The sequence below is a fragment of the Sarcophilus harrisii genome, chromosome 3 (assembly GCF_902635505.1).
Source record: "Sarcophilus harrisii chromosome 3, mSarHar1.11, whole genome shotgun sequence".
In the NCBI taxonomy this organism is placed as follows: Eukaryota; Metazoa; Chordata; class Mammalia; order Dasyuromorphia; family Dasyuridae; genus Sarcophilus; species Sarcophilus harrisii.
Genome location: NC_045428.1, coordinates 604272267 through 604288795, shown reverse-complemented (window position 1 = coordinate 604288795; position 16529 = coordinate 604272267). Strand labels below are relative to the sequence as shown.

The 16529-nt window shown below is 68.7% G+C and overlaps 2 protein-coding genes across 8 annotated transcripts; both read left to right on the top strand.

Moving 5' to 3' along the window:
- The first annotated feature begins 326 nt into the window (after positions 1 to 326).
- On the top strand, positions 327 to 5789 carry HSPBP1 (HSPA (Hsp70) binding protein 1). Of its 5 annotated transcripts, none has more exons than XM_031963511.1 (8): positions 327 to 554; positions 1882 to 2136; positions 2247 to 2451; positions 3080 to 3304; positions 4339 to 4494; positions 4731 to 4827; positions 4964 to 5075; positions 5622 to 5789. In XM_031963511.1, the coding sequence occupies exons 2-8, from the start codon at positions 1951 to 1953 to the stop codon at positions 5694 to 5696; spliced, it is 1056 nt and encodes a 351-aa protein (XP_031819371.1). In that variant the 5' UTR covers positions 327 to 554; positions 1882 to 1950; the 3' UTR covers positions 5697 to 5789. The 5 variants fall into 5 exon arrangements, with proteins under 5 accessions (XP_031819371.1, XP_031819375.1, XP_031819372.1 ...); XM_031963515.1 differs by lacking the exon at positions 327 to 554 and adding an exon at positions 561 to 797; XM_031963512.1 differs by lacking the exon at positions 327 to 554 and adding an exon at positions 946 to 1031.
- Positions 5790 to 6552: 763 nt separating this feature from the next.
- Positions 6553 to 15748, top strand: PPP6R1 (protein phosphatase 6 regulatory subunit 1). 3 transcript variants are annotated; one of them, XM_031963510.1, is made up of 23 exons: positions 6553 to 7150; positions 8255 to 8487; positions 8792 to 8978; positions 9207 to 9344; positions 10618 to 10683; positions 10778 to 10890; positions 10979 to 11092; positions 11193 to 11349; positions 11673 to 11822; positions 11903 to 12040; positions 12367 to 12431; positions 12518 to 12633; positions 12713 to 12798; positions 12888 to 12977; positions 13065 to 13162; positions 13544 to 13601; positions 13834 to 13985; positions 14082 to 14230; positions 14354 to 14459; positions 14560 to 14642; positions 14769 to 14835; positions 14968 to 15033; positions 15125 to 15748. In XM_031963510.1, exons 2-23 carry the CDS (start codon positions 8261 to 8263, stop codon positions 15126 to 15128), a joined length of 2430 nt encoding a protein of 809 aa, XP_031819370.1. In that variant the 5' UTR covers positions 6553 to 7150; positions 8255 to 8260; the 3' UTR covers positions 15129 to 15748. The 3 variants fall into 3 exon arrangements, with proteins under 3 accessions (XP_031819370.1, XP_031819368.1, XP_031819369.1); XM_031963508.1 differs by having other exon boundaries at positions 11670 to 11822; XM_031963509.1 differs by lacking the exon at positions 6553 to 7150 and adding an exon at positions 7157 to 7376 and having other exon boundaries at positions 11670 to 11822.
- Positions 15749 to 16529: the final 781 nt, after the last annotated feature.

Here is a 16529-nt window from a genome sequence, read left to right as displayed (position 1 = left end):
GCTGCCAGTTGTGTGCCTCAGCCCTTCCTTCTGCTGCCTTCCCTCGGAAGTCCCGAAGGTCCGCTCCGGACTTGGTGCCGGCGAGCCCCCGGGCGGGCGGGCGGCCTCCCCCGGCCCTTCCCCCCCCCACGGCCCTGCCTCCGGGCCCCCCACGGCCCCTGCTCTCCGGCCGCCCCCCCACGGCCCTGCCTCCGGCCCCTCCCCGGCCCTGCCTCCGGCCCTCCCCCACGGCCCTGCCTCCGGCCGCCTCCCGGCCCTGCCTCCGGCCGCCCCCCACGGCCCTGCCCCTGGCCGCCGGCCTCGCGCCCGCCCTCGCGGCTGCGCTGCGCGCCCCCACCCCGCGCTCCGGGCCGCGCGGCTGCTCGGCCCGCACGACGCCCCGCGTCGGAGCTCCCAGCATTCTTTCCTGCCGCCCCCGCGAGTGGACAGCTCTGCTCTGGCTCCACCCCCTCCAACCCCGCTTTCTACGGGAAGCCTTAGCCCCCTTTCCTATCTATCCCGTGCGCGGCTTGCTTTGTATGGGTTTGTTTGCCTGAGATTTCCCCCTTTAGACGGTAAGTTCCTTGAGGGCGGGGACCCCAGGGCTTGCGTGGCGCCCGGCAGAGCGGTGCGGGGGAGCTCCGAGCCCACGGGGATTACAGGCTGGTTCCCCTCCCCCCTCCCGCGTGATTTAGCATCTCCCCTCCCCCAGCCCCGCCCGCACCGGGGGCTCGTGCTGAAAGGGTGAAGGAGGGGGGGAGGGAAGCAAGGCTGGGCAGATGGCGGCCAGGTGCTCCAGCTGCTTCGCTTAGGGGCCGGTGAGTTGCCAGAGGGCCGTCGCTGGGCGAATGCACCCCGGGACGTGCGCACCCCAGGGCAGACACGGGAGGTTTTCCCGAGAGGCCTTGGGGAGGAAGGGGAACCTTGGGCTGCCCCTTCCATCCCGGGGCCGAGGGAAGGGGGAGAATCAAGTCCCGAACCCCAGTGACAGAGGCGCCGGCGGCGAGAAAAAGGACATTCTGCGACTGCGCAGTGAGGCGGCAGGCCCGAGGGTGAGGGATTGGACCGAGGCAGGCCGAGGGGCGGGCCCTGAGGGAAGGCTAGTCCGGAAGGGGTCGGCGGGGACAGGGTTTGGGTTCGGAGGGGGGGTCCCGGATCCTGGAGAGGGCGGGGGGCCGGGGGGGAGGGGGGAGAGAAAGGGGGCGCAAAGGTTCTCTCCTGCTGGGCCCCTCGGCGTCTTGGCCCCGCCGGAAGTCGGGGCGCTGAGGCGAAAGGGGTTTCGGGGAGGCCTGACGTTTTCCGGAAAGATGGGGCCTATTGCTGGAGGTGGGGGGGGGGCGGGTCGGAGGTCTGGGAGGTGAGGGGGGGGGCACGCCCTGGGGGAGGCCGAGGGGACGAGGCCCGCTGCAGAGACCCGCGGGGATTCCGGAGGGCGAGTGTCTCGGAGCGAGGGGCAGAGGCGCGGTTGCTATGGAAGGCGGTGCTTGTTGCTAAGGAGGGAGGAGTCCTGGTTTGGCCTAAAAAGAGGAGGGGGCCGTTGGAGGGATGGGGGCTTCCCGAGAAGCTCGGGAATGGTGCGAAAGCCTGCGCTGGAGACGGGGCAGGGCCGGGTCACCATGGAGACGGGAGAAGGATGAGCTGCGGCGGGGACTGTCATGGGTGGGAAGGGCCGGGTTTTAGAAAGAAGGAATGGCTCCCTGTGGGTGGAGGCGAGGGTGGGGTGAGAGGGGATGTGTTACCATGGAGACGGGGGAGGGGCCCGCAGAAGGGAGAAAGCTTTGCCCCTTGAAGCCAGGTAGGGGCTGGGGCAGGCCCCCACCCCGGGGCGGGAGCATGGCGTCCCGGAGCCCAGCCCTTCCACAGCCCGTCTTCCCCCCCCCCCCCGTGCCCTCCTCTTTGCAGATCTCCCACGACACGGATCAGCTCCTTCCGGGACATCTCCCCAGCCACACCCCCACGCCAGCATCCCCGATGGCGGACCCGGGCTCCGGAGGTAACCGCCTCCCCCTGGCCCTGCCTCCGGCCCCTGAGCAGGCCAGCACGTCGGCTTCCATAGGGAATCCCGGGCACCCCCACAGCCTCCAAGGCCTCCTGCACATGGCAGTGACAGCTTGCCCCGCCGACCCCGAGCCCCCGCCCGAGCCCATGACGGAGGAGGTGAGCCTTGGGGGCCGGCCCAGGAGAGGGGAGCCTGGGGATGGGACGCCGGGGAGGGGGGCTGGGAGCCGCAGGAGGAAGCCCCCTGACTCCCACCTTGTCCCCCCCAGCGGCGTCAGTGGCTGCAGGAGGCCATGTCGGCAGCGTTCCGCGGCCCCCGGGAAGAGGTGGAACAGATGAAAAGCTGTCTTCATGCTCTGGGGCTCCCGACGCCCTCGGCCGCGGGGGAGGCCGAGCTGATGGCTGACCAGCAGGAGCGCGAGGGGGCTCTGGAGCTGCTGGCGGACCTGTGCGAGAACATGGACAACGCTGCAGGTGACCCTGCTGCCCTCCTTCCTAGCCCATGTGTGAGCAGGTGGGGATGGGTCCGGTGCCCGCGGGTGTTCTGCCCGCCCTGAGGCCGATTTGGTCCTCTGTGGGAGCTGGGCTGCGCCCGAAGGCTGGGGATTCCCAGAGACTGCTCTCGGGTGGGGGGTCAGGCAGCCTGGGGCTCTCCGGGCTCCCTGCCTCGGTCCGGTTGGAGAGATTCACGAGGCTCACCCCGGGGACGGATGGGATAGGGCGGCCAACAGGAGAAGGATGCCCCAGCCCGGGGCGGGGGCCCGACCCCACTGCAGCAGGCTCCTGGGAGATTTTCTATAGGCCTTCTAAAGGCTGCAGCGGGGGACCTCGGCGCTACCTGACTGGCCGCACGGCCGTGACAAACGCCAGCTTCTGGCAGCCCGGGTGACGGTCTGGGCAGGGCCTCCCACAGAGGCTAGTGGCAGAGGACCCCGTCCTGGCCCTGTGCGTCCCCGGAGACGTCAACGTCCCTCACCGGAGCCGTGGCCAAAGGAGCGAAGCGGAGAAGAGCTATAACAGACCCAGAAAACCGAGCTGGGATTGGAGACCCCCAGCAGGCGGGGCTAACCCCCCACCCTTCTTTTCTCTTGGCTCGGTCCAGACTTCTGCCAGCTGTCTGGGATGCACCTGCTAGTGGGCCGCTACCTGGAGGCAGGGGCAGAAGGCCTTCGGTGGAGGGCGGCCCACCTCATTGGCACGTGCAGCCAGAACGTGGCTGCCATCCAGGAACAGGTGCTGGGCCTGGGTGCCCTACGGAAGCTCCTGCGCCTGCTCGACCGGGACCCCTGCGACACGGTGCGAGTGAAGGCCCTCTACGCCATTTCCTGTGAGTGCGCTGGGAAGGACCCAAGAGGGCCTTTGGGGGAGGGGAGACCCGCCGCCCCGGACGCCCCTGGGTGCTGCCCCAGAGCTCAGATCCCCCGCCCTTTGTGACCATGCTTTCGCCAGCGGCTCAACGGTCCGGCCTCTGACCTCCCAGTAGCCCCGGCCAGCGGCCTCTTCTCTGTCCTTGGGTGCTCTCTCCCTGACCGCCGCCCTCCCTACCAACTCCTGAGACCCCGAGGATCTCGTGTCTGTGCCCAGCCTCTGCCTGTCCCCACGGCCAGCGGCCTTTCAGAGTCCTTGGGCTGAGCAGGCACTGAGCCCCATGAGCCACCTGTGAAGCCCCTGGAGGAGGGGGCTGGGGACAGAGAAGGAGGGCCGGCCTTGGGGGGCAGATACTCCGTCTCCTCCCCTCCCCACTTGGAGGGGGGTGGGAGGTTGGGAAATGCCTGGCCAGGGGGGTGGAACAGGCAGGGCCCAGCCTCGAGATGGGACCCCCACCTCTGGGTGTTTGGGACAGGGATTTCTCTCAGAAGAAAGTCACACTTGGGTAACGTGGATTTTCCTTGAGCAGGAACTGTCCATCTGTCCAAGAGAGGGTGCCCCACCTCCCCAGGGGCCCAGCCTATGCGTGCCCCCCCCCCCCGCCCCCTGCCTTTCTGACAGGCCCCTGGGGCAGCCCCCCAGCTCTAGGCTGGTGTCTCTGGGCGCGCCCAGGAGGTCTATTTACCTGCCTCCCACCCCATTCCCCATCCAGCCACTGGCGGGATGACCATGGCACCCCTCATGAGCACCTTGTGGTCTCTGTGACCTAACGGGGGGCTTGGCCTTCCGAGCCGCCTCCCGGCTCTCCCCACCCCTCCTCAGGGACCCAGCCGGGCCCCCGCTGCGCTCCCCGGCCTCTGCCCAGTGCCCAGCACACAGTAGGTGCTTCCCAGCGCTTCCGGACTGAGGAAGCGGGTGTTTCGGCAGGCCCTGCTCTGGGCGCCGGCGCCCCCGGGGCACTGGGAGCTCCTGACCTTTTGTTGCCACCCCCAGGCCTGGTCCGGGAGCAGGAGGCCGGCCTGCTCCAGTTCCTTCGCCTGGACGGCTTTTCGGTGCTCATGCGGGCCATGCAGAGGGATGTGGTGAAGCTGAAGGTGAAGTCGGCCTTCCTCCTGCAGAACCTGCTGGTGGGCCATCCTGAGCACAAAGGTGGGGGGCGGGCGGGGGGCTGGGGGAGGCAAAGGGGGAGGTGCGGGGGAGGCGGGAAGCCAAAGCAGGACCAGGCGGCTTGTGGTGGGGAGCCGTGGGGGGGCGGGTGGACTGCCAGGCGGGGCCCCTGGCGGAGGGCGGGCGGGTGGGCTCGGGGGCCGCTCTAGGGGCACCTGCCCGCCAGCCCGGGGCAGGCTGGGAACGCCTGGCTTTGACCGCCTCCCCTCCGTCCTTAGGCACCCTGTGCTCCATGGGGATGGTCCAGCAGTTGGTGGCTCTGATTCGCACAGAGCACAGCCCCTTCCACGAGCACGTGCTGGGGGCGCTTTGTGGGTGAGAGGAGTCTCGGGCAGGGTCTGGGGCCGGGGTGGGGGGGGCCTGGGCCGGGGGTCCGGCAGGACTCCCCAGGGCTGAGGGGGCCGACCCATGGCAGGAAGCGGGGGTGACTTCCTTGCCTCCCCCTCCCCAGGCTGGTGACAGATTTTCCCCAAGGGATCCGGGAATGTCGGGAGCCTGAACTGGGGCTCGAGGAGCTTCTGCGCCATCGGTGTCAGCTGCTGCAGCAGCATGAGGAGTACCAGGTACCGGGGGCTGCTCCTGGGAGACCCCGGGGCCCAGCTGGCCCTGCCAGGCTCTGGGCTGGTCTCCTGGGGGAGGGGCCGGACCTAGCATGCAGCCCTAGGGTTCTAGCTTAGAGGCTCAGGAACTTCTGCCCTAAGGGGCCTCCCAGCCGAGGTGCCCCGGCCTCAGGTGGGGAGCCAAGGCAAGGTGCTGCATGAGACTTTGGGGGGTGGAAGAGGGCTCCCCCTGGGGAGTGTACAAGGCCCCTGGGAGTGGAGGACCCCCCCCTTAACCCCCCCAGTATAGAAGGGCCCCTGTGGGGGGTTGTAGAGCCCCCCCCCCCCAGGAGTGTAGAGGGCTCTACCTGGGAAGTTTATAAGGGCCCCTGTGGGGGGGTGTAGAGACCCCCCCCAAGTGTAGAAGGGCCCCTGGGGTGATTATGGTGCCCGCCCCCCCCCAGTGTACAAGGACTCCCTGGGAGGTACAGAGGGCCCCCTGGGCCACTCAGGGAGGAGGGGGTGCTCAGGCCCCCGGCGCCCCTCAGGCCTTCCCCCCCTTCCTGCCAGGAGGAGCTGGAATTCTGTGAAAAGCTGCTCCAGGTCTGCTTCTCGTCCCCCACGGACGACAGCATGGACCGCTGAACGCCGGGGAGGGACCCCCAGCGCTGGAGCCCCGGCCCGGCCGCCACTCCTCTCCCGCAGCCTGCCGGCCGAGCCCGCGGCGGGGGCCGAGGCGGCCTGGGCGCCGGCCCGGGGCGTCGAGAAGCCCCCTGCGGACCCCCTGCTCCCCCCCTTGCTGTGCGTGCCCACCCCCTTCCGGGCTCTGCTTTGGCAATAAAGGTGTTTCCCCTGTGCCCGAGTGTCGCCTCTGTGTGCGGGCCGTGCGGGGCCCGGGGGTGCGCCCCCCGGGGTGAGGAACAGGGGGGATCATTCCGGCAGTCTTATAGGAGCAGGAGCAGGAGGGGAAGGCGGGGCCGGACGGCAGATTGGGAGAGCGCCCCGGGCGTGGGAACCTGACGCACGCCTTCCGCTTCCCCAGAAGGTGGGGGTGTCGGAGGGAGGGAGGGGGACGTGGCTGTAGGGCGCCTGCGCAGCGATGGAGCTCGGTGTTTTAAACCGCCCTCCCCCCTAACACCCCGGGGCGGTGGGGGGGGCCCCGCCTTTGCGGCGCGCAAGTCCAGTTGCTGAGCGGCTGGAGAACGCCTGCTGGGCGCGCATGCGCACGGGGTCTGTGGGCTGCGAGGGGTGGGCTGCGCCGCATTGCGCTAAGCTCTCTGGTCCTCGCCACGGGGGATTGTGGGAGTGGGGGGGGGGGTTGAGGAGGAGGAGCGGGCGGACTGCAGCAGACGGGCGGGTGGGTCGGCGGGCAGGCGGACGCTGCTGGGATCCAGAGCACACAAACGGCACGAAACCTCGAAGGAAGAGGAGCAGACTCGGCCCGCCTTGCTTGCGGCCTCCCGGGGGGGGGGGGGGGGGGGGGGGGGGGGGGGGCGGGAGCGGGAGGGACCGGAGCAGAGGGGCGTTACCCTCAGGGTTTTTTAATGCAGCGCGGGGCTCCGCAGCTATTCTTTCTTCCCTCCCCCCCACTCTGCGCCTGCGCCTGAGTCTATTCCCCCGGGCCGCGGAGCTTTTTTAGAGCGTCTGCGTGAGATCCCCTCCCCCTGCCTAGCTCCAGGGCGCCTGCGCGCCAGCTCCCGCCCTCTCTGCGGTTCCTCTGGCGCGCCTGCGCGCCAGCCATTTTGCTGCCGTCTCAGCTCTGTGCTCGAGCTTTCCCTGCAGAGGCCGCAGACGCGGACGTAGGGGCGGTCGAAGTGGACGCAGGAGCGAGAGCGGAGCAGCCGCCGCAGTCTCGGCTCGCCCTGACTCGGCCCCGGCCCTGAGGCTCCCGCACCCGCGAGAGGAAGAAAAGGAGGAGGGGGAGAGAAAAACCGCCACGGGTCCCCTCCCCCGCTGCGCGGCCCCCCCACGCGCGGCCGTTTAGAGCGCCTGCGCGGGCCGGGGAGCGCGCGCCCGCAACCCCGCCCCACCCCGCCCCCTCCTCGCGGCGCGCGCCCCGATGTGCCCGAGGCTGAAGCAGCCGCCGCTCGCGCGCCCAGGTCAGTGACCCCCCGCCCCTCCCTTGCGCGGAGGGGGGAGATTGAGGCCCCGCGGGGCTGGCCCGGGCAGGGGCCCCCCCCCGGCAGGAGATCCGATCGAGAAACTTCCATCTGATCCCCGGGGACGGCGGGGGAGTCTGGGGGATTCGGACCCTCGGGTCCCCTCCCCCTGTGGGACCCGTTTGCCCCCCTCCCCCTCGAGGATCTGTGCCGGGGGCGGGGCGAGGTACAGCCCCTCCCGTGAGGATCACTGCGTGGGGCAGAGGTCCCATTGTGGGCCCTGGAAGCTACGGAAGGGAGGGGTCAGTCCCGGGGGGAGCCGCCGCCCGCTCGTCCGGCCCTGAGGGTGGGGCGGAGTTTGAGGCTGCACCGGGGCACCCCTTTGGGGGCGCGTTAGCGAGCGGGACCAGGGGCTGATACCGCGAGGGCAAAGGGCCGGGCTGTAGCTGAGAAGCGCCCCCCCCCCCCCCCGCACCCGCTCGGCCGGAGTCCGGCCCCATCTCTGGGGTGTCTGCAGCGGGGCAGCTTCCGGCCGGAGGGGGAGGAGAGTCTCCGGGCTTGGCCCCAGGCCGCCCCGGCCCGCAGGCTCCTTTTGTCCCCGCTGAGCTGGCTGGGGGGGGCCTCATCCGCAGTGACGGGCATTTCTGGTGCCAGCGGCCTGATGGGAAGCCCCTCCTTTCTCTGACGGCGGGTCGGGGATTGGAGGCGGATGCCCGGAAACCCGGGCTGTTTGCTGGGGATCGGGATTTGAACCCGGGGCATTCTCAGTTCCACACGCAGAAAACCCCGGGGCCTAACTCAGACCTCCTGAGCAGCCCCAGTGGAAGGGCCTGAGAGCTTCCAGGGTCCGGGAGCGGGGGCGGGGCCTTTCCGGCCGGGCGGGCTGGGGTTCTCTGGGCCCTGTAGCTTAAGCCCCTCCTTCCCCGCCAGTGTTTTCAGGAGACCCCCCTGTGCGGGGCCTGCTTTGTGAAAGTTCCCCTTTGTGCTGGCTCAGAGGGAGCCCCCGGGGCCTGGAGGCGGGGCGTGGTGAGCGAGCTTCCCCCTCCGGAGACTCCGGCCCTCGGCGGGGCGCCTGCTCCAAGCCCTGTGGGCCCCTCTCCGCAGGGCGCCATGTTCTGGAAGTTTGACCTGCACACCAGCTCGCACATCGACACGCTGCTGCAGAGGGAGGACCTGGCCCTGCCCGAGCTCCTGGACGAGGAGGACGTGCTGCAGGAGTGCAAGGTGCTGCACCCCAAGCTGCTGGACTTCCTGCTGAGGCCGGCCCACCTGCAGGCCCTCGTGGACTGGGTCACCCAGGAGCCCCCGGCCCTGGGCGACGAGCGGCTGCGCTACAAGTGAGCGGGCCCTGCCCACCCTCCCCCAGGCCCCGGAGGCAGGGCCTGGGTGCGAGGGCTGGCCCTTCTCCCACTCTGCTCTCGTATTTGCTGCCCGTTCCTGTCTGTGCTGTTCCTGAGAACCTACCCTTGTGTTGGAGGAGGAGCCCCCACGGTGGGGAGGAGGGGGGGTCACGCTTACTCGCCTTAATTCGTCCGGGATTCGCTCGAGAGCCTTAGGAAGTTGACGGCCGAAGTCCAAAGGGGCTCGCACTCTGGTCGGGTCCTTTGGGAGGTGGCTAGTGATGTCCCCTCCTTCCTCCAGGTACCCCAGCGTGTCCTGTGAGATCCTGACCTCGGACGTCCCCCAGATCAACGATGCCCTTGGGGAAGATGAGGCTCTTCTGGGCCGCCTCTATGGCTTCCTCCAGAACAGGGACCCCCTGAACCCCCTGCTGGCCAGTTTCTTTAGCAAAGTCATGGGGATCCTGATTAACCGAAAGACAGACCAGGTTGGTCCCCGGAGGGCTTGCCCCTGAACCTGGCTTTCCTAGAACGAGGGGCGGTGGGTTCTGGGCCCGGGGACCCAGGCAGGCGGGGTGCGGGGGCCGTGCCAGTGACTCAGGGAGGGGGCTCTTAGAGGCAGCAGACAGGGTCTCTGGAGGCGGCAGGCGGAGGGAGACCGACCCAGCAGCGGGGGAGCTGATGGTCTTCCCCGTCCACTCTCTGCTTCTTTTCAGATCGTGTCCTTTCTGCGGAAGAAGGCTGACTTTGTCTCCCTGTTACTCCATCACATCGGGACCTCAGCTATCATGGACCTGCTGCTGAGGCTGCTGACCTGTGTGGAGCAGCCACCGCTGAGGCAGGAGGTCTTTAATGTGAGCTGCCCCCTCTTTTCCTCTTCTCCCCTCCCCCTCTCCCTTCCCCTTTATTCCCCTGCCCTCTTTCCTTAGCATTCAGGACATCCCTGCTCCACACAGGTCAGCAGCCCCACCCCCCCCCACCTGTAGTGGAGCCCCTGGTCTCCCCTCCAGCTCTGCGAGCCACAGGCGGCTTGGGACTCTATCGAAGTTGTAGTTGGGGGTGGCTCTTCCCTGGAGTGTGCTGGGCAGGGTGGGAGGGCTTGGGAAGCCTTCCCATGCTGGAGGCCCAGCACTGCCTCCTTCCCTTAGCGATCCTGTGACTCAGAGGCTCTCCTCGGGTCGGTGGCTTGGGGCACTGAGGAGCCCCCTTGGCCCCCCAGATTGTCTTCCCCTGAAGCATTTGTCAAGCTTTTCCCATCCAAGTGGGACCCTTGGAACTTTTCTGTAGGCCTTAGTTGACTGCTGTCATTGTCGTGGGCTGTGAAGGTCTGCGGGGACCCCCACTTGTTCCGCTGAAGGCTGTTGCCCAGATCTGGGCCAGCCTCAGGCCAAGGAAGCCCCTGAGCCTTGTGGCTGCACGGGAGCGCCCTTCACGCTCTGGCCAGCCACAGGCCCCCGTTCTCTTCTTCGGCCTTGGGGCCTTACTCGCCTCCCAGGAGTTTTGAGTAGAGGGGCTTCCCCACGTGACTGGGCCCTGCTGGGGCAGGGGTTGCTTTGGCCCCGGGTTCTGTGCTTGACCCACAGCTTTGGCCCTTCCCGGCCACATCCTTTTGGCTTCCAGGGCCTCCCTGAGGTCATTGGGGCCCATCGGGCCTGGTCAGTGTAGTTCGAGGCTCTCTCGCTGCCCTCTGGAGCTCCTCTCATGAGAGCGGCTCCAGCCTCTGCATCCTGTGGCTGCTCTCGGGCTCCGGCCAGTCAGACCACCAGCTCCAGGAAGCTTTTGCTCAACTCGTCCCACCCCATCCCCCGTTCCCCTTCTTCCATTCTCATCATTGGAAGGGAGAAGGACCATGGGGTTATGGGATCAAGGTGCTTTTAGTAAGGAAGGTTAGGACTCAGAGTTCAGAGGTCACACACAAGTGGTAGAGGCCAGGTTTGAGACCAGGAGGAGGATCCAGATTCTGTAGTGGCCGGGAGTCCGGCCCCCAGCTTGTCTGGTATAAGGCGGCTTCTGCGGGAGATGGTCGGCGGGGCTGGGGCCCCAGCTTCCTTTGACTGCGGTTTAATGTTGGGAAGCGGCCTTGGGGGGGGGGGGGTCACCGGGTCACCGGGCTCTGCTCTTTCCAAGTGGCTGAACCAGGAGAAGATCGTGGAGCGTCTGATCGACATGATCCACCCGGACCGGGATGAGGGCGTGAGTGTCCTGCGGGGCGGGGCAGCTGGGGGCGGGGCAGGGCAGCTGGGGGCGGGGCGGGGCGGGGCCTCACCCGGCCCCCTCTCGCTCCCAGCAACACTCCAACGCGGCGCAGTCTTTGTGCGACATCGTGCGCCTGAGCCGCGAGCAGATGCTTCCCACCCGCGACCCCGCCGAGCCCGAGCGGCTGCTGGCCACGCTGGAGAAGTGAGTGGCCGGGGGCCGGGGGGCTCCCCCTCTCCCTGCTGGCCCCGGCCTTCCCGCCAGCCCTCAGCGCCTCCCTGCCCCCACGCAGGCAGGAGACCATCGAGCGGCTCCTCGGCAACATGTTCGGGAGCGACCAGAACGAGTCCGTGATCGTCAGCGGCATCCAGGTCATCCTGACCCTGCTGGAACCTCGCAGGCCCAGGTGGGGGCGGGGCGGGGGCGGGGCGGGGCCGGCGCCCCCTAGGGCCTCGGCGGGGGCTCACGGGCTCTCTCCTTGCCCCCCCCTCCCCCCCCCCCCGCAGGGCGGACGCGGGCGGCTTCGGCGCGGACGGTCAGCTGGAGCTGGCGCCCCCCGGGGGCCCCGAGAGCCCCCCGCGCGGCCAGGCCAACCTGGGGACGCTGAGGGCCCTGAGGCAGTGGCTCGCCCACTTCCACCGGCTGCTGCTGGAGCCCCCCACAGTGAGCCACGGGCCGGGGTCCGGGCGGGGGGCGGGGAGGGCGGCGCGGCGGCCGGGGCGCTCCTTCCTCCCCGCAGGTGGGGCCGAGTCCGACTCTCTGCAAGGTCCTCTCTGGCTCTAACATTCTATGATCTATGATTAGAATCACAGAATTTCAGAGTTGGAAGGGACCTCAGTGCTTACCCGGACGGGAGCCAGCGCCGCGAGCCTCGGGGCCTCCGGCCCGCCACCTGACGCGCAGGACCCGGGGCGGGGGGAGGGGGGCGCCAGCCGGGGAGCCGCGGCCCCGGCCCAAGGGTCCTCCCGTCTCCCCGCCTTTAGCAGGAGACCCTGCGCACCACCTGGGGGAGCCTGCAGCCCCCGCTGGGCAACACGCGGCTGCACGTGGTGAAGCTCTTGGCCAGTGCCCTGAGCGCCAACAACGCGGCCCTGACCGGGGAGCTGCTGGGCATGGACACGCTGAACGCCATGCTGGTGAGGGGGCGGGACCGCGGGGCGGGGCCGGGGCGGGGCGCAGGCTGCCCGCCCCGCCCCACACCCGCCCCTCCCCCCAGGACCTCTTCTTCACCTACGTCTTCAACAACTTCCTGCACTCGCAAGTGGAGACGTGGGTGAGCAGCGTGCTGGGCACGGCGCCGGCCGGGGGCGAGGACGGGCCCGAGGCCCCGGGTCCCAACCCCGCCGTCAGACACGTGAGTGCCTCCGGCCCGGGCGCGCAGCCATGGCGGCCCCGGGTCTCCGGGGGAGCTGGTGGGGGCCCAGGGAGGGGGTGAGCGGCCCCGGGTCTCCGGGGGAGGCCCTGGCTGGGACCGCGGCGTGGGCGCCCACTGGTCCCGACCTGCAGCTTTTCCACAAGGGAGGTTTTTGCGGCGGCCTTTCCTGGCGTTCAGTGCCTCCCTTGCCCCTCCCCCTCTGGCTTGTATACCCAGGCCCTGTGCTGGGGGGAGGGGGTCCGCCCACATCCTGGCCCTCCCGGGAGTGACGGGCCCTCGCTGTGCCCCCCTCCCCCCACCCGTAGCTGCTCCAGAAGTGCCGGCTGGTGGAGAGGATCTTGGGCGCCTGGGAAGAGAACGACCGCGAGCAGTGAGTGGGCCAGCTCCAGGCTGGGGGTGGGTCGGCGCGTCCGGGCTCTCGGGGCGGGGCTGAGCTGAGGGGCCGTCCCTCCCCAGGTCGGAGGGAGGCCGGAGGAAGGGATACATGGGCCACCTGACGCGCATCGCCAACGCCGTGGTGCGGAGCGCCGAGAAGGGCCCCAACGCCGCGCTGGTGGGCCAGCTGCTCCCAGGTGAGGTGCCGTCCGCGGGGTGGGGGCGGGCCCTGCCGAGGGCCGTGTCACATGTCCTGTCTCCCCCTCCGCGGAGCAGAGCTACTGGGGGAGCAGCAGCAGGTGTGGGAGAAGTTCGTGTCGGGGCCCCTGTCGGAGACCAACCAGAAGAACGCGGTGGACCTGGTGAGGCTGCGGCTGGGGGGCCCCGTCCCCGCCCGGGGGCTTCGACCGAGCCCCCGACCGCTCCCCTTTTGTCGCCCTCCCACGCGCAGGTCAGCACCCACAACTTGCACTGCTCCAGCGACGAGGAGGAGGAGCGCCTGAAGGGTTTCGCCTTCCCCCAGGAGGCCGTGCTGCAGCAGGTGTGCCCCTGGCCAGCTGGGGGGCCTGGGAGGAGGAGGAGGGGTGGGGGTGGGGCCCCCACATAAACAGGGTCTTGTCGCCCGCAGGCCTTCATGGATTTCCAGATGCAGCAGATGACCTCGGCCTTCGTGGAGCATTTTGGTTTCAACGACGAAGAATTTGGGGAGCAGGAGGAGAATGTGAAGTGAGTGTCTCTTGAGGGTCTCCCGTCTCCTACTGCTACGGGGTATCCTAGGAAGGAGCCCCTCCAGGAGTTGTCGGGTATTTGGGCAGCAAGGAACACCTGATGAGGGAGCCCCCATTTGCTGGACCCCTTGTGGGGGTTGGACTGAGGACGAAGGATGGGGGGGCTGAGGAGCCACCCAGGGCCGGGGCTGGGGCCAGGGCCCCCCGGAGGAAGCCACTTCTGTTGCCTGACCCTCCTCCCTGCTTGTTGGCTCTCTCCTTGTCCCCCACCTCTGGGGGCTTTCGGGATGGGTGCTCCCTTCTACCTTGGGCTCCTTTTAGGCCTCAGGTATGCTTGGGGAAATGGAGTCTCTTGAACCCCATTCTGGTCTCTCCTCAGTGCCCCCTTTGACAAGACCGCCAGCATCACCTTCTCCCTCAGTGCAGACGACGAGAGCGTGAGTGTCGGCCCTCCCTGGAGGGTCGGGGACCCTGAGACGGGGGAAGGATGGGCAGACCCTCCCCTCTTGGGGGCCTCGGCTCCCTTCTCCCAGCACCCCCCTCCCCATATCTCTCCTCCTGCGCACCCGGGCGTCCCTTGGGGCCTCCAGAAGTTGGGTGAGGGCAGGAAACGGGGGTCTTTACCCTGGGGCGGAGCCAGGGAGACCCAGCTGTGCCCGCCGCCCCCAGCCCAACGCCAGCCTGTTCGAGCTCTGCTGCAAGGAGCGGCTGCATCAGTTTGAGGAGGAGGAGGAGGAGGAGGAGGAGGAAGGCCTGGGGTCGGGGGACTCGGACGGGGAGGAAGCCATCTGGCAGGACAGCCAGCGGGGCCGGACTGTGCGGTGAGTGAGGGCAGGCCCCGGGAGCTGCCCGTCCTGGGGGCTGACCCCGAGAGTCTGGGTGCAGACAGTCATTGCTGGGCTCTTCTTTGGCTTCAGGAGTGGTGGCAGCACGGACAGCGAGGAGGAGGATGAAGAGGAGGAGGAGGAGGAGGAGGAAGAGGAGGAAGCCAATGGGACCATGGGGGGCCTCAGTCCTCCAGCTTTTGCCTTTCCCCACCCAGAATCCCCTGGGCCGCCCCCCCGGGGTATTGGGGCTCTCTGCCTGCCTGTGGGGCGCCAGGGCACAGGGGAGGGCGCTGAGTCGGGGGGTGTCTGGGTCCTGGACGTCCCCCTGTAACCTGCCCTTGGGGATCCCTTTGTGCCTGCAGCGCCCAGGAAGCGGGTCCCCTCTGCTCCTCTCAGGGCCTCCTTGGACTCGCGCCCCGGCCCCCCCGGCTCCCCTGACGCACAGCACGTCAGCGCAGCCCCGGACAGGTGAGGCCCCACGGCAGGGTGGGAGCCCCTGCGCTTGGGGCACTGGCCCCGCCCCTCGGAGCTCTGTGCTCAGGGGGGGCTTCTGTCCCATCCCTTACAGGGTGAGGGGCCCCCCACCCCTGGCTGCCGCAAGAGCCCCTCGGGAACCGACGGATGCCAAGGGCGTGCGCTGCCCCCGCCAAGGTGACTGGGTCTCCATTGCTTACTGGGGTGGGGGGGAGGCCGTCTGCAGGCCCTCAGGGACCCCCTTGAGTTCCTAGGCTGGGCCCTCGGTGCCCTGAAGATCCTGAAGCCCCCCTCTCCCCACAGCTCCCAGCCGGCCTGCAGCCACCCTCAGGGACACACGAGACCCTCTGAGAGCCTCCGGCCAGGACAGGTGAGGCGGCTGTGGCGGGGAGGGGCTGCGGGCTGGCCCCCCGGGGCCTCTAGGCTCCCCTGGGGGCCCGGGAAAGGGCAGGAGAGGAAGAAGGGGGGGGAAGGAGCTCAGCCAGGCCTCTTCTCTTCCCAGTGGGGAGCCGCCATTGCCTCCCAGCGGTCCCGCTCCGGGGGGTCCCCCTCCCCCTGCAGACACCAAGTAAGTCCCAGAGGTGGGAGTAGGGGGGAGGGCAGATGGCCGGAGCAGGACAGGACCCTCCCCCTCATCTTTTTTTTCCTTCTTTTGCCAGATAATCTGTGGTGTGGGGATTGCCACCCCTGCCACCCCTTCCCTTGTGTGTCAGCCGGTTCCCTTCCTTCCCAGGACGGGGGTCTGGGAGCTCCCTTCCCATCCTCTGCCCTCCCATCTCCCCGGATTCCTGAGGAGAGAAGGCCAGCGAGAGAGGCGCGGCCGTGCCCCTGGTGGGCATCGAACGTGCCCCCGGCGGGCATGGAACGCAGGGAGCGGCGCCTCGCTCTGCCGGGCCCTCCCCCAACCCCGTGGAGACGCCTTTTCTCTCCCCGAGATCTGGGAGTCGCAGCAGTGGCTGAGAAGGGGGGTGAGGAAGCTGGGGGAGCCCCTCCAGAAACCCAGCAGGGGTTCCGTGCCCACCACCGCTCCAGGGGCAGCTCGAAGGTGGCCCTGGAGGGAAGACTGTGCCTTGCCTTGTGGGACAGGGGAGCCCTCGCCTCTCCCAGCCCTCCGTTTTGGGGGGCGAGGTTGCTTCCTGCCCCGAGGACCCCGGTATAAGCGTATGCTCCAAGCTGCTGGGGCTCCGGCCCCGGCCGCCACGTGGCCTTGTTCCTCCTCGCCCGGCCTGCGCGCTGAGGCGAGGCTCTTTGCGTATTCTGACCTGAATAAAGATCCAAATGGGCTTGGGCTCGGTTCTGTGGAGGCCGTTGGGTGCAAGTTGGGGAGTCCCTGGGGAAGACTCCACAGTGGAGGGGCCATGGAGGGGGCGGCCCCTGCCCTGGGTGCTGATGGCGAGTGGGAGCGGGCGGTGGGTCTGCCCCGTGTGGGGCCACCCGAGGGAAAGAAAACGCTCAGAAGCAAGTCGGGGTGGGGCGGGGGCCAGGGCTGGCTCCAGTGGGGCTTCCTGCAAAAGGGGGACTGTGGGAGGGGGGGAGGCAGGAGAAGGTGGGGGGCAGCTGGAGAGGAGGCTTGGAAACTACTGGGAGGGCAGGAGGTCCTTGTGTGTGTGTGTGTGTTATGGGAGTGTGATTGCGTGTCGTATGTGGGAATATATGTGGTTGTATGTGTGGTTGTGAGTTCGTGTAAGCGGACCCTGATGTGTGTGTGTGTGAGTGTCATGAAAGGCTCTGAATGCTGAGCAGGACTTTGAACTTTAGCCCTGATGGGGGTGGGAACTTCAGAGGGGGGAGGGGCCCGGACGGGCCTCCGGGAAGGTGGGGTGGGGTGGGGGAGGGTCCTGCACCACAGACGGGTGAGACCCCCGCTGTACGGGACAGATTGGGGGGATCCTGTAGCGCTTCTCTATCCTGTGTTCGGAAACGCCCCTTTTGGGGGGCATTCTGTGCGAATCAAAAGTCAAGTGGAAGCTGCGAGGGTCCCTTGAGTTCTCGGGCGGTGCGCATTAATTGAGCACTTACTGTGTGCTGAGCCCAGCGCTAAGGCTGGAGATCCACAGACGGCCC